Below are 14,714 nucleotides of genomic sequence, written 5' to 3'. Positions count from 1 at the left end.
GAGGCCCAGGCAAGTTGACACATCCAGTCGCCACCACAGGGCACCACAAAGGAGGGGGCAGCAGGAAGCTGTGCTCATCCAGGCCAGAGGGGCAGGGAGAGGAGGGGCTGTCACCGGCACAGGCCAGCACAAGGGAGGATGCCCACCCCAAGGGAGGGCCAGGGAAGGTGAGAGCGGGGCCTCTTCTCTCTCCCACCCAATCTCCCTCCAGGCAGCCAGTGGAGGGGGCTGAGAAGTGGACTTTGCAAGGTCACACATCCCCAGAGAGAGAATGGCAGACCAGAGAAAGATCCCTGAACCAGTAGGTAGAATGTAGCCCAGAGATCCGTGCACCAAGAACAGAGCCCTGCCGGGGTCTCCAGCCTCTCACTAGCACCTTGCCATTGATCAGAGGAAAGCCTTTACGTGGGCAACAGCTTTTTGCTAGAATTTAAGATTACTTTTACCTCTTGTAGTTATTTGTACAGACCTCCTCTATTAGGAATGGTTCTGTCCTATTCACGGTATCCACTCAGTGCCATCAAGTTTTCTATTTGAACAATTTCTTCTAGTCGAAAAAGTGAGAGTGTTTTCAGAGAAAAAGTCCAGATAGATGGAAGACCTGGGTGCATGGAGCGAGAGATGTGAAGGTGAGGGCATGCCAAGGCTGTGCCCTGAACTCCTGGTCAGCCCGACTTCTCTGGGGCCTCCTGGCAAGTGTGGCAGGGAGCACTGCCTGCTGGGAGATTGAACCTGCAACCCAGCACGCAGGGATGGAGCCACTTGTCAAATGCCACCCAAGTCCGTGGTGTCCAAGTCTTCAGACACATACCCTGGTTCTGCAATTAAAATGGCTGGAAAACAGAAGGGGAGCGCTGGGGATCCAAACAGGGGAGACAGAAAACCAAGCATAACAGGGGGCCTCATCCAAATCTAAGCAATTCCTCTGTGAAAATTCAGGTTTGAGACAGTTAAGGACATTGGAATATGCAAATATTAATTTTGTTAGTGTGATAATGACACAGTGGTTGTATAAGGAGAAAATGTCTATCCATTAGAAAAAATACAAACAGTCTCATAAACAAAGAAAAGCATATTTGTCAAAGCTGGGCTTCAGGAACGTTCACCTGGGAGCAATGAGTTGCAAGGTGAAAACTGGAACCTGAGATTCTGGGCAGAGGCACAGATTCGGAGAGAGTTGGGGATGTCCCTGGACAGGGGCACAGCCGACAGGACTCGTGCTGTCTGGGAATCTGAACATCCTGAGCTCCTTCTCCATCCTGGCCCTGCCTGGGTTGGAGGCCATGGTGCTGTTCCTGGGGTAGCCCTGCTGCCTGTGACTGCAGCCCAGCGAGGGATAGGCCTGCCACAGACAGCATGTAGCAGGTCACCCAGGCAGGACTGCTTGGTGGGGCAGGATCTTCTGTGGGGTTGGGAGGGTTCCATCTGCAGGTGTCTTTGCCAAGATGGGGAGCCCACGATGGGGCATGGTAGGGAGATGAGAGGCTCTGCCCTGGACATTGTGAGCAGCAGCCAGAGATGCCAGCATCCCTAGGGCAGTGAGCAAGGAGAGGCCAGGGCTGTAGGGAGGCTGGGGCTCCAGCATTGCTACAGCTGGCGGTGCATGTCTCCTGCTTGAGGACAGTCTGTGGCATTCGCGTCCACATAGTGAAACTCAAACTCTTTTTTAAAAACTGTATTATTAGTTTTAAATGTGAGAAAACACATGTAACATAAAATATAACATCTGAACCATTTTTAAGTGCACAGCTCAGTGGCACTGAGCATCCCCATTGTTCTGCAGTTATCACTACCATCCGTCTCAGAACGTTCATCTTCTCCACTGAAGCTCTGTCTCCATCCAACTCTAAGTCCCATCCCTCCTCCCGCACCCTCTGGCGCCCACCATTCTATCTCCGTCTCTATGACTGTGACTACCTAGGGACCTTTAGGGACCTCGTGAAAGTGGAGTCATACAGTATTTGTCTTTTTGTGCTTGGCTTATTTCAAGTTCATCCATGTCATAGCATGTGTGAGAATTTCCTTCCTTTCAAAGGCTGAATGGGATTCCACTGTTTGGATGCACCACGTTTTGTCCATTCACCTGTCGATGGATGCTTGGGGTGCCTCCGCCTTTTGGCTGTGTGAATAGTGCTGCTGTGAACGTGGGTGTGGAAGTGTCTCTGAGACTCTGCTCTCCATTCTTTTGTGTGTTTACCCAGAAGCGGGGGTGCTGGGTTGCATGGTGATTCTATACTTAACTTTTCAGAAGCCGCCACACCTTGTCAACGACAACTGTACGGTTTTCCTTCCCACCAGCAGTGGGGAGACCCTCCCCTCCACCTGCGCACTTCTCCACAATCTGCAAAACCCTGCTGTTCAAATGGACTAATCCCTCCTCTGGCATGTGGCCTGGGTTTCCCAATCAGAGCACTTCATCCTTCAGGCCGGAATGACTGACTCAAATAGCAAATCAAGACATTGCCCCAAACATTGGCCAATGAAATCCCTACCTGAATGTGCACGATGACCAAGCATGTCCTGTTTTCACCGGGACTGCTCAACTGGTAGGCCTAGAGCTGCTGGTGGTCATCGCTGCCCCCCCACCTTGGGAAGACTTGGCCTGAGAATGAGGCCCATACAAAGGACAGAGAAGGAAGACAGACTCCTCATGACCTCTAGGAGCCCCTGGATCCAGCCATGCCTGAGGTAGATGCACCCTTGGACTTTTCAACTTCAAGAGCCCGCCAGTTCCCTTTCTTGCTCTAGACAGCTTAAGTTTCTATCATTTCTAATGCAGGGGGGCACCCAGCAGGGAACATGTGCTCAGGTGCCTCTCAGGGTGGTTTTAGCCGGATGCAGCAATGATGGCTGGAAAGCCCATCTCTCAAACAGACCCCACACGGGAGAGAGTGCATGAGTCTCCCAGCCACGGGGGCAGACTCAACGGGCTCTGGCTGGTGGTATCTACAAGGCAGCTACAGGGGAAATGCTCCTGAGAACATGCTTTCGTCTAAGTTCCCAAAGCCCCAGGGCTTCGCTCACTGCCAGCTGCTCACGCCCGTCTGCTCTGTGTCCAGACTCTGGGCATCAGGCCCTGGTGTTGTGCTCAAGGAGTCTCCAGCCACTGGAGGAGCACTGCAGCATGAAGTAGAGCTTCTGAATTTGAATCCTGGTCCCACCATGGGTAAATGTTCGTCCTTGAGGGTAGTGACTTCACCTCTCTGCTGCCAGGTTCTCTTCCCTGCAATCGGGCTGGTCCTGGTACTGACTTACAGCCTGGCAGCCTTGTATGCTGCAGAAACCACTCCCCAACATCTGTGTACCATTCCCCAAAGGTCTGTGGTGCACCTGCCTACGTGACCAGTGCAGGCTGGCTGGAGGCTCTGCTCCAGGACTAGACGTTCAGCCTGGATATGACCCAAGTCACTTCCACCGACAACTCCATGATGATTGTCCTCAGAAAGAACACATCTGCCCCCAAAGCTCCACCATCAGGGCTGATGGCTCTCCAGGGAGGCCCTAAAGGGGTGCTGTGGACCATGGGCTCTGGGGACACTTGCAGGAGCCTCTTGGTCTCCAGCCTCCTCTGGCCTCGTCCCGAGACTGCCAGATACGAATCAGAGCCCACCCTCCTCACTCCCCAAGGCATAGCACCTCCTGCACCTCCCTGCACAGAACTGACCTGGCCTCTTCCATTCCTCCGGACACAGGAATGCTCTCCCCGATGTCACCTCAGCTGGCTCCTTGTTTCTCAGGCCTCGATTCCTCCATCCCTCCCCAGGCCCTCCCCGCCCACCTGGCCAGGTGGACACCCTCCCATGCCACCAGTTTTCTTCAGGGCACTGCACCATCTAGAGTCACTGTATCAGGTTTTAGCCTGGCCTGTTGTTTTTTATTTCTGCTCAGAGCCTGTGTTTGTTCTCGAGCTGTGGCTACTCTGGGGCCTAGGTGGGAAGTCTGAAGTCATCTCTGGATCTGCTCTGGGTGAGGAGGTGCCTCCATCCTGCCCAGGCCCACAGGCTGACCTCGCCCTTGCCTTGAAGAGAGCCCATTCAGGTGCCCTGCTCAGAGCCACCAGCATTAATAGCTGATGGTTTAATACCCTCCGGAGCCAGTGCGCTCGCGCAGCAATCAGAAGGCCCCATCACCGCTGCTGTGTAATTGCACCCGATCACTCGCACAGTGAGCGCTGATTGCGGCTCAGAGATGGCTCAGCTTCCAGGCTGACGGGCCGGAGCCCTCGGAGGCCTAATGAGGGTAATTGAGGCAGGGCTGATTGTGCCGGAAAAAAAGCTGAAGGGGACTGAACCATGGAGAACAGGCTGCGTCACACCCTAAACGGGACCACATTTGCTAAATTTGTTTCCGATGCAATTTTGTGGTGATTACACTGATTTCTCTCCAGTTACTGAGCCTGGCACGGAGCTGGTGCTTGCAGCACCACTGTCAAGATGCGCCTGTTTGGGAGTGGGAGGTACTGATGATGACTTATGGGCCACTGTCAGCCCTAGCAACAAGTCCATGGAGAGGCTGGAGGGAGACAGGTGGGAGGTTGGGGGTGGTGGGGAGGGCCTGGGGTCCCAAGGGCCTAGGTTTGGGCAAGCTGCTGCTTACCACCCTGTGGCTGGGACACATTGTGCAACCTCTGTTTGCTTCAATTCCTCAGCTTCAGCTGCAGCTGCCCCCAACCTCACAGGGTTGCTGGAAGTCCCAGTGAGTTCACTTACAGGCAGTGCTCAGACGGTCAAGCCTGGGGTCTGCCTGAAGACACAGCTACAAAGCAGGTGCCCAGGACCCTTGGGGATGTGTCACACCTGACCCTGCACCCACCCTCTGCGGCAGGAGCAGCCACCCCTGTTGGTCCATGGATGAAATGAGCCCAGGGATGGGGCCACTGAGCAAAGCCATGCACTGGCAGAAGCTGCGTCCACACCTCCATCACTAGGATCTGTACACATTTTCATGAGATGAAGCAGCATAGCCTGTCTCTGTTGGAAAGACCAACATTTTTCAAACCCGGTTCCTTGGCTGCGAGTCTGGGAAACACAATTCCAGCCTTGGCTACTGAAGGCAGGGGGCCCAGGACTGCAGCCTCGGATCCCCCAGGCTGTTGCTCATGGGCCCCTCGGGGTCAGTATCTGATTTTAGTTAACAAGGCACCCCGAAATGCCTGCCTCGCGGCTTGGGCTGGAAGCAACTGCTCCGAGCTAGGGGTGCCACGGGAGAATCGCCTGGGGAGCATATAAAAGTGACCACCGCTCAGCCCCCGGAAGCTCCAAGGCTCCAATGGGAGTCAGGCACTGGTGTTTTAGCTTCCGCCAAGGGCTCCAATGTGTCACCTGGACTGGGCGCACCCAGCTCACAGAGTGTGGCCATCTGTCCTGGGTGTGGCTGAGTCTCCCAGGGAGAGACGCTTCCGCGCCTGGGATGTGCCTGCGCTCCTGCAACCGCCCCTGCCTCCCAGCAAGGAAAACCTGGAGCCAAGAGCTTTTAGCAAAAATGTTTAATCTCTCCTTAATGTGTGTGTTTATTTACAAGTACTAAATCTGAAGAACAGTAAAATAGGAAATAGCCGTATATGTACACATCTGAGGGCCGGGCCCACAGTCATTGGTGCTGCTTCTGCAAAGAGCCCCGGCTGAGGGTGCCCGCCCGGACCGTCCGAGGGATCGCTCTTCTTCTGGGAGGGGGTTCTGCGGCGTTAAAGGACAGCTAATTGTGGGCTTTGTCTTAAAAATATCTCTCTCTCTAAATATATCTATTCTAGCTGTGTAGCACCAACGTGAGCCACTGAATCCAGACAGGGAGAAAGCCAGGGCGAAGGCTCTGGTGGGACGGCACGCCGCTCCGGGCTCTGCCCCGGACTCCACGCTGCAGGTCTTGGGGCCCCCAGCCCTTCAGGCCAAGGGGCCGGTGGTCCTGGGGCTGGGGAGCACAGGGGAAGCTCGAGGTATATCAAGAGGCCAGGCTCCCAGGCGGAGGCGTGAGCTGTTCCAGCACTCCTGAGCCAGGCGCGGGGAGAGGGAGGACACGGAACAGGGTAGGAAATGCTGTGGAAAGCAAGTGGCGGCAGCAGCACGCCAGGTGGGTGTTGGTTTCACAGCACATGTGCCGCAGCCCCGGCTCCTGCAGACACAGGGCCCACGGGAGCCGCTCACTGCTGCTGGGCACAGAGCAGACTCCAACGGCAGTTCCTACCAGGGCCTCCAGCCCCAGGCCAGAGCTGCCGGGTGCTGCAGTTAGGCGCACAGTGGGAACCAGTGACAAGTGGGAACTGGGACCCAACTCCACGACCTGGCAGAGGGAGGTATGGAGTAGCTCGGAGACTGCTGTCCCAGTAGACAGCACGGGTAGTCGGCTTGATCCTTGCGCATGTAAACAGATACTGCTAAAGTGCTTGCGCCTAGACACAGCCATGTGCTCTGTGGTGGCCAGGCCCCCGCCACACGCCCCTGTGGGAACTGCTCCATATGAGGCCTGTGGTGCACCCCCTTCATCACCACTGTCGTCCCCACCACCCGCCCATGCTACTCACATGGACAAGGGCAGCCTGGCAGGGCAGAGCAGGGCACAAGGCCTGAGGGTGGGGGTTGGAACTGGATTCTGAAGGTGATGCAGGAGCCCCTATCTAACCCGTGAGGAACTGGAAGAACCAGGGACTTCAACCTGAAGCCAGCATCCAGGGAAGACTTTGGGGGAAACTGAGGTTCCCACCCCACCGCAGCCAGGAAGCATCGGAAGATAGGTGGAGGCGCACTCAGGGACGGGAATCCCAGACAATGCTAGGGGCTACTGAAAAAAACAGCCCAGCCACTATGTATGGACTGGCCCCCAGAGTCAGCTCTGGCCCCCAAGTCTACCCAGGGAGTAAGCCCATCTCCTCAGTGGGCTGGCAGCAGGGGCGGGCCCAGGCCTGAGCTGGGCATGGCAGCAGCAGAACGCCCCAGCCCTGGCACGGTGCCCACGGGGCCAGTGAGCTCCGAGTCAGCAGTCACCCACTCCACACCGACCCACGTTCAGGGGAGGGGCGGGTCTCTGCGGCGTCATCTTGCTCATGCTGCTCAGGAGGGGCAACTGCGAGACTGGCACACCCTGTGGGGCCGAGTGCTCTCCTTGGGCCTGGCCGAGGATACGAGGCTGGGGCTGGCCACAGTTAGCTGTCCCTTAAAGTCCATGGGATCTTCGGTACCATCAAAAAAGTGACCTTGAAAAGGGGATGGACCGCTTGTTTGCTTTTACAAGTGACTAATTAAAAAACATAAAAAAAGGTCTAACAACCTCTAGTATTCAACACTTGCAGTTTTAAAAAGATCAACTCAGACTAAACGCTAGCACAATCATGCATGCCCCGTGGCGCCACGGCACCCCGGAGGCTCTCAGGGTCGGCAGGAAGTCCTTTCCTTGTCATGTCAAACCAAAACAGCGGCCCGCAGGTCAGGGGACTTCAGGGCTGCTCCACTCCAGGGAGGCTCCGGCCACTTTCTCCACAGTCATTTGGCATTGCTTTCCCACTGCCTTCATTTTTTTGTTCAAATCGTCTTTAAAATTCCTCTTCAGTTAACTGTACAGTACCCCACTGGGGCTGGAGCCTGAGGCTAGAGCCACATATATATATGTGCATATATATACATGTACAGCTTTCTTTTAAGAATGCATTCTCTCTTGCTGAGGGCAAGGGTGGACACCGCTGGCCTCCAGTCCCTCTGGTCACTGCCTGTCACTCATGGCCCAGATAGATCCAGGCCACTGCAGGCCAGAGGGGCCCTGCCACAGACCTCAAGGCCCAAGCAGAGTGCAGCAGAATTTTTTCCCCTACAAACAAAAACAGTCCCCAGATGTCCCACTGCTCTGGAGGGGCCAGGACCCTGCTGAGATGCCACACTGGAAGCCGCCAGGGCAGGGACAGAGTGGAGAGAGAGGAGTGCTCAGGGGCTGCCCTCAGGGGTTCCATGGTGGGGAGCTCGGCCTACCCTTGAAGGCAGCTGCCAGGGCAACCTGCGTAGGACACGGAGGGGAATAAATAACGGGAACGTGCTCTCTGTGACCCAGGGCCCCTGGCCCAGTGGCTCCCAGAGGCACAGCCCTGAGGACGGAGAGGGGCTGCCCGGTCCGTCTGGAAGCCACCCAGGGGTCTGAGCAGCCTGGCCCACAGCCCCTCCATAGGAGGGAGCAGGGACTCTCTGGGGCGAGGTGGATGTGGTGCTCCGGCCTCGGCCACGCAGAGCACGCGGTGAATCTGAGGATGGCAGCGGTGCAGCGGGCGTGGGTGCTGGATGTGGGAGGCGGTGGCAATGGGCCCAGACTGACTTGAGTTCCTCTTGCCCGGCTATGGGCTTTTTGCCTCTTTCTCCAGCTGCCAACCAGACCCCCAGACCCTCAGACTCTGCCGCCTGGGGGCAGCTTGGGAAGCCAGGAATGCTGACACCCCCAGCCTCTTGTCCCGGTCTCAAGGGGACAGCCCAAGCTGGCTACCCCTCCCCCTGGAGGGCCCTGGCCTCACCCCTCAGCCCCTCAGAGGTCAGCCCTTCTCCCATGAAGGCCACCAGGCAGCTCTTGCCAGGCAATGAAGGTCCTTGGCCGGCCTGAGCACCCTGTGCTGTCCCGGCCCCTGAGCAAGCAGCTGTGTGCGCAGCTGTGGTGTGGCAGGTACCATCACCTCCACACAGGAAGAGCCAGGACCCGGCCGGGCGAGGCAGGGGAGGGAGGGCCGGGCAGTCGCTGCACTGCGGCGGCCCGAGCACCACCGGACACTCCACACGCATGCGGCGAGGGCTGCCCCGGTCCCTGCTCAGCCGCCCTCACGCTGCGTCCTGCTGGACGATCACAGCCGGGACTCAGCTGCTCAGGGCCATTGTGTCCACCACCTGCTCCAGCTTGCTCCGCAGCCGCTGCCGCCGCGCCTGCTCGTCCTTCTCCAGGGCTGCCAGGATCTGCAGGGCCAGGAGAGCTGTCAGCATGCTGGGCCACCAGCCTCCACACACTCAGCAGGCCCAGGGCGGATGCCTCCAGAACAGGTACCAGAGGTTCAACCCCATCTATCCCTGGCCAAGGGACCTTGGTTGTGAGCCTGGACCCTCTAGGACCCCGCCCCGCCTGATGTGAGCCCCGCCCCTGTCATCATCTTACCCTCACCCCCTAAAGCAGCAGGCTCTGATCCTTTGGCTGCCTGGCTATGCTGCTGACGTGTCTCCATCCAGTCCTCACACCCTGGGGTTTCTGTGCCCCTTTAAAGCAGAGCTCCTCAGAGAGACTCAGCTCCCATTTCCCTGGTGAGCCCCAGGACCCCAGGCTTTTGTCCCCACCCCCCACCCTAATACATACGGTCTCTGGTTCCTCCTCTGCTCCCCTGGGGCACCTGCCTGAGGACAGCCCTCTGCCTCCTGCCTGCCTCCTGCAGCACCCTGGGAAGGCTCCTTGCCTCTGCTGCACCTGCCCCGGCCTCCCCAGGTGGTTCACTCCTATGGCCTTCCCAGCCCTCAGAGCTTTGGCACAGGCTGAGCCTGTCCTGCCTTCTGGCCCTGTGCTCTTGTCCTGTGCAGCCCAGGAGCCAGTCCTTCCTGGATGTCTCCTGGACCCCTTCCCCAGTTCCATGTACGTGGCCTCACTCCAAGTCAGCAGAAAAGATACTGAAAGGAAAGCTCTGCCAAGACCCTATGCCCAGCCCTGGAGATGCTGGTCCAGCCTGGAAAACCCTGAAATGTGCCCCTCAGGGAAGTTGCTCACCACCCACACACCCTCTCCCTCAGGAAGAAGCTGCCATCCCATCTTCCCCACCCCTGACCCCACATGGCTGCACACAGTGACTCCACCACGGCCTTCTCCGCTCGGCCTGGCAGGCTCCCTCCTGGCACCAAGGAACCAGGTGGCCAGCAGGTACAGAGGAGTGAAGGTGGCCCATGGCAGCCCAGAGATTCAGGGAGGAGTGGCAGGGTTGGGCAGAGCAGGTGGCTGTGACAGGGGCCAGCGAGTCCTCCCAGCCCAGCCTGTGGGCTCCCATGGTGTTCACCTCATCCTTGTACTTGGTGATGTAGGAGTAGATCTCGTGCAAGGCGCTCATGCTGTTGAACTGGCTCAGGTGCAGGCGGGACTGCTCAGCCAGATACGCACTCATGTCCTGGTCGCTGATGGCCGGCATCTTGGCGATGTCCGCATAGTACCTGCAGGTGAGTGGCCAGGTGGGCACATAAGCAGAGTCCAGGCTGCCCCCCAGGTCACTGCCCCCAACCCCTGCCCCCTCCGCCCACCTCTCCACCCAGCTCTTGTAGTTGGGGATGTCCTTGGCGTAGAGCAGCTTGTTGGAGGGCGAGTCCTTGCCCAGCTTGTGCTCAGAGGTGGAGCAGGAGTCCATGAAGGTCTGGGCCACCACCGACAAGCAGGCGTCCGTGATGCTGTTCTTGTGAATGTCGAACACAAACTGTGGGTTCTTGATCACATTCACCCAGAAGCGCAGGGGCAGGCTGCAGGCGAGAGAGTCCAGGCGCCGCTCAGACAGGCCTCTGCTCCCTCCTGAGCAGCGACCTTGTGGCCCTCCTGGCTCCGAATCCAAAGTGGGCATGGCTTTCCATGCAGATGGAGAAACAAGGCCCACAGAGGTACAGGGCCCATGGGTAAGTGAGGGCCGTCCCCTGCCACCCAACCAGAGATGTGCTGCTCCCACCACTTGCATCTCACGCAGAGCGTCACAAGACCGGCATGCTCAAATGCACTCGGTTGCACAAGGGCAAGATGTGACCAGGCCCTCAGGGGCCCACTCCACACAGCCACCGCCCTCCTAGGCCTGCATGCTGGCTTGCACTCCTGGCTCCTGCACTGAGACCTGCAGCTCAGCTCTGGCCCAGGAGACCCATTCCTACAGAGACCAGCCCTCTGTGCCCCAAACACCACCTAAGGGACTGCCATCAGCTGGGCTGCCTGGCAGCATTGGCCACACATGGCTGCTTAACAAAATGAAGTTAAGAGCCCAGACCCTCAGCCACACCAGTGCCATTTCAAACGCTCAGGAGCCACCACCCTGGACAGCACGGGTCTAGAATGTTCCACTATAACAGAACATTCTCCCAGAGCATGCTGATCTGGAGACACTGTGTCCCTGGAGGCCCCCCTCTCCTGCTGTGCCCAATCAGCATGGCCCAGGAGAGGGGCTTCGTGACACTTCATCTCAACCCAAGACTCCGTGAGCAGTGGGTGGAGCTGGGACAGGTTAGGGTGGCTGCATCCCAGGTTTGGGAAGCAACACATGGGCTGGACAAGACCAAGTCAGAGGTGGCTGCTGGCCTGGGAGCCTGCAGAGGTGGCTGCTGGCCTGGGAGCCTGCAGAGGTGGCAGGGACAGTCCAGGAGAGAGGGGAGCTAAGACAGTGGAGGTCTCCCTGGTGGGAGATCCCAGCAGGATGCAGGGTGAGGAGGGGCACTTCCTGGTGAAGCAGGGTCCAGCCATATAGGCGACGGCATCCACCTGACCCCAAGTATGGGGGAGCAGTCCCACCCCAGAACCCCTGGGCCATGCAGTTTGTGGGGGCTGGTGCCCAGAGAGGCGCTCCCCTGCAGCAGGCAAGGGTGGGGCTGTCTGCTGGGGTGGGGGCCACACACACACACACACACACAGCACGGACCTGCTCCAGGAGCTAGGGTGTGGCTAGGGTGTGCCAACCGGGCCAGGGGGCTACAGACCAGAGCCTGGGGGTCCTGAGTAAGGAGTGAGGCCAAGGGCTGGCCTGCCTGTGTGGCAGAGAGAAAGCCAACATTGCCAAGTTGGGCAGCCCATGACCAGGGAAGAAGCAGGTCACTGTCCCAAAAGTAGGCCAGGCCAGAGGAAAGCAAGGGACTAGCTGGCCACGGAGGCAGACACTCTGGGGAGAGGCCACTCAGAGGCTAGGTGACTCTTCATAACGAAACTCAGCCTCACAGAGCCCCAGCTCACATTGGTGTAGCTGTGCACGGTGCAGTCTGGGCAGGCCCTGCTCTGTACTCCACCTGCTCCGTGAGATCGTGGCAAGTGGCTGGGTCTCTGGGCCTCAGTAAGCAGGCTCTGGCCCGGCTCTGCACTGCAGTGGGGAGGCTGTAAATTCTTCGCACTAAAGAGTACCAGGAGTACCTGCAATCCCTGTTGCCCTCATCACTGCAACCAGCTGGCTCAGGGCTGGTCCAGTGTGCCCTGTTTCTCATGCTGCAGCCCACACTCATATCTGCACAGCTGTGCACACCCAGGGCCACTCACACCTGCACACAGTTCCTACAGCAGTGGGAGGGGCTCAGCAGCTGGAGCAGAGGGTGAGCCATGGGTCAAGGGGCACAGGCAGATAGGGAAGGCCAGTTAGCACAGGGCTGGCCTGCCATGCCCCTGCTGGGTTGTGTCCCCATGCCAAGGAGCCCCAATTGCGGGCTCCTCATCAGAACAGGCCCTCGGGCCCTGGAAACGCATCTGGCCTGGCCCTGGGGGATGCCGCTCCACGTCCCCGCCCTGCGTTACCAGTTGCTCTTCCAGGTGTGGCGCACGTCGGCATCGTGGATCTGGTGCTTGTCAGCCTGCTCGTCCAGGAAGTCGAACATATACTTGATGGCCAGCGGCAGGGCCGAGCCCCGGTGTGCCGTGCTGAAGATGGTCTCAAACAGGTCATCCACAAACTTCTGCAGCGTGCCCTGCGGGGGGCAGGCAGGGACACTGAGCTCCAGGGCTCTGCCTGGCTGCCTACACCTCCTGGGTGACTAGGCAAGTGGCCATGGGAGCAGCGTGGGGGTGAGGGCCTTGCTCCGGGCTTGTCGCTTTCTCCGAGCTCAGTTGGCCCAGCGTCCCCTGCCCCCATCTGCCAGCCAGGCCCACCTTGGTGGCCAGTAGCCGCGTCAGGTAGATCTCCGAGACCATCTTGCTGCCACGGTCGCCCTCGCGCTGGTCCAGGTGGTCGTGGTTCTTCACCAGGTGCCACAGCTTGGTGCCGCTCTCCAGGTCGGGCGTGATCATGGGCGTGCGCGAGCGCAGGCTGTCGGGGCTGCTGGCCGTGCGCAGCATGCTCTCTGCAGCACCAGGCTGTCAGCGCCCGCATTGGCTGGCACCCCGTGCCCCCCGCCCGAGGCTCAGTTTCCCCATCTGAAAGCTGGGGATGGCACCCCCACCCATGTGGGATTTGGGGGCAGCCAATGACACCACAAAGGTGGCATAATTGTGTATGGACACACAGTCGGGGGGAGGCGCAGCCTCCAGAGTTGGAGGGTAGGGTCAAGAATGCAAGTGACAGGCTTGACACCGGCCCCTGGGTCCTCCCGTCCGGCTGCTGCAGCGTGGGAGCCCAGGGGACGTCCTGCCCAGGCCAGGGACCCATACGCTGCCCTCTCGCCCACTGCCTGGCCCCTCACCGTATCTGCTGAGGGACTTGGTGAAGGTGGAGGAGTTGGAGATGTTGTAGGCGGACGTCTGCTTGGGCACCAGTGCCACCGAGGACCCGTCTGTCACCTGTGGGCAGAGGGCCGGGGACCCTGTGACCCACCAGGGTGCCCCTGCACCACCAGACTCCTGCTCCCTGGCTGGGAACCCAAGTGACACCCTAGTGCTGTGCCTGGAGGCAGCCGCCTCACTCAGTCTGGGTCTCTACATCAGGACAGCCCAGGACTGCCGGGCAAACCCACAAGCCCAGCTTGGGTCCTGGGATGGTCCACACACATACGTGACCTCCCTCCCCTCCTCTCCCTGACAGATCTCGCTGCTGTCCAGCCCACATGCTGCAAACATTGGCAGCTGCGCTGTGGAAGCCCCAAGGGGAGGGAGGCCTGTGCTGGGGTCGGAGGGCCAGGAGCCACCTGGTAGTGAGCCAGTGTGTTCAGCCTCTTCCAATCGTTGTCAATCTTGGTGGTGACATCCTCATCCTGCAGGATGATGCGTGCCATGCGGCCCTGACGCCACTCTGCGGAGAGGAGGGAGTTGGAGGGTGGGGCCGCTGGGGCCCTCTTTCCCTCCTCCATCACAGCAGTGATCCATCACACAGGTGGGACGGGGCCCACCTGCAGCTCCTAGCACCAGCACAGACCAGGGACACATCTCCACACCTGCTGCAGCACCCTTAACCTGCCATAGCCCCCCACAACCTGCCGCAGCCCTCCCAATCTGCCATAGCAACCCCAGCCTAAGGGGGTCTGCCCTGCCTTCCCCAAGCCTCAGGGCCCCAACTCCTCAGCCTGGCACCGAGGCTTCTGCGGGGCCCCAGCCTCTCCAGTCACATCTGCTGCAGGACTCTGGGCCCCACCCCAAACCTGTCCCATCCCCTCTGGCCCTCAGTTGCTCCACCTGCCCCTCTCATGAGCCTGAGTATCCCCCTCAGGGCTCCAAGAGCCCACTGCCTCCCAGAGTACACTGGAACCCACCACCTCCCAGAGTCTCTGCCCAGGGCAGGGCAGCCACCCTCTACACCCAACCTGGGACTGGACAGCCCACTTGCCATTCCACTGCCCTCCAGACCAGCGTCAGCCTGGTGCGGAGGACTGGCCTGGACTTCCCCGCCAAGCTCAGTATTGGGCCATGGCCCTGCCCCTCTGCTCCAGCACACACCCTGGGCAGCCACGGCCCCGCCCGCTCACCCAGGTCCATGTCCGCGGCCTTGGGCCGCTGGGAGTAGGGCACGCCCTTGTAGGCAGCGTCTAGCAGCTTCTCCTTGGCCTGGGTGACTGTGTCACAGTCCAGCCCCTTCACCGGCACCTCAGGTGCATTCTCGTTCTCAGGGTTCACACAGTTCAGGGTCTGTGGGC

General features: G+C 59.3%; 1 protein-coding gene across 1 annotated transcript in view; it reads right to left on the bottom strand.

Moving 5' to 3' along the window:
- Positions 1–5,470: 5,470 nt before the first annotated feature.
- Positions 5,471–14,714, bottom strand: part of PLXNA1 (plexin A1) — a 55,315-nt gene continuing 46,071 nt past the window's right edge. Inside the window, exons 25-32 of the mRNA XM_038003461.2 lie at positions 14,547–14,706; positions 13,773–13,876; positions 13,332–13,428; positions 12,802–12,992; positions 12,451–12,620; positions 10,227–10,439; positions 9,989–10,139; positions 5,471–8,912 (exon numbers count right to left, since the gene is read on the bottom strand). Of these exons, the coding sequence (XP_037859389.1) occupies positions 8,817–8,912; positions 9,989–10,139; positions 10,227–10,439; positions 12,451–12,620; positions 12,802–12,992; positions 13,332–13,428; positions 13,773–13,876; positions 14,547–14,706 (1,182 nt within the window). The 3' untranslated portion in view covers positions 5,471–8,816. The remainder of the gene's footprint in view (positions 8,913–9,988; positions 10,140–10,226; positions 10,440–12,450; positions 12,621–12,801; positions 12,993–13,331; positions 13,429–13,772; positions 13,877–14,546; positions 14,707–14,714) is intronic.

Source organism: Chlorocebus sabaeus, chromosome 22 (assembly GCF_047675955.1).
Source record: "Chlorocebus sabaeus isolate Y175 chromosome 22, mChlSab1.0.hap1, whole genome shotgun sequence".
Lineage (NCBI taxonomy): Eukaryota > Metazoa > Chordata > Mammalia > Primates > Cercopithecidae > Chlorocebus > Chlorocebus sabaeus.
Note: the sequence above shows the minus strand (reverse complement) of the source record. Positions and strands in the feature narration are given on the sequence as shown.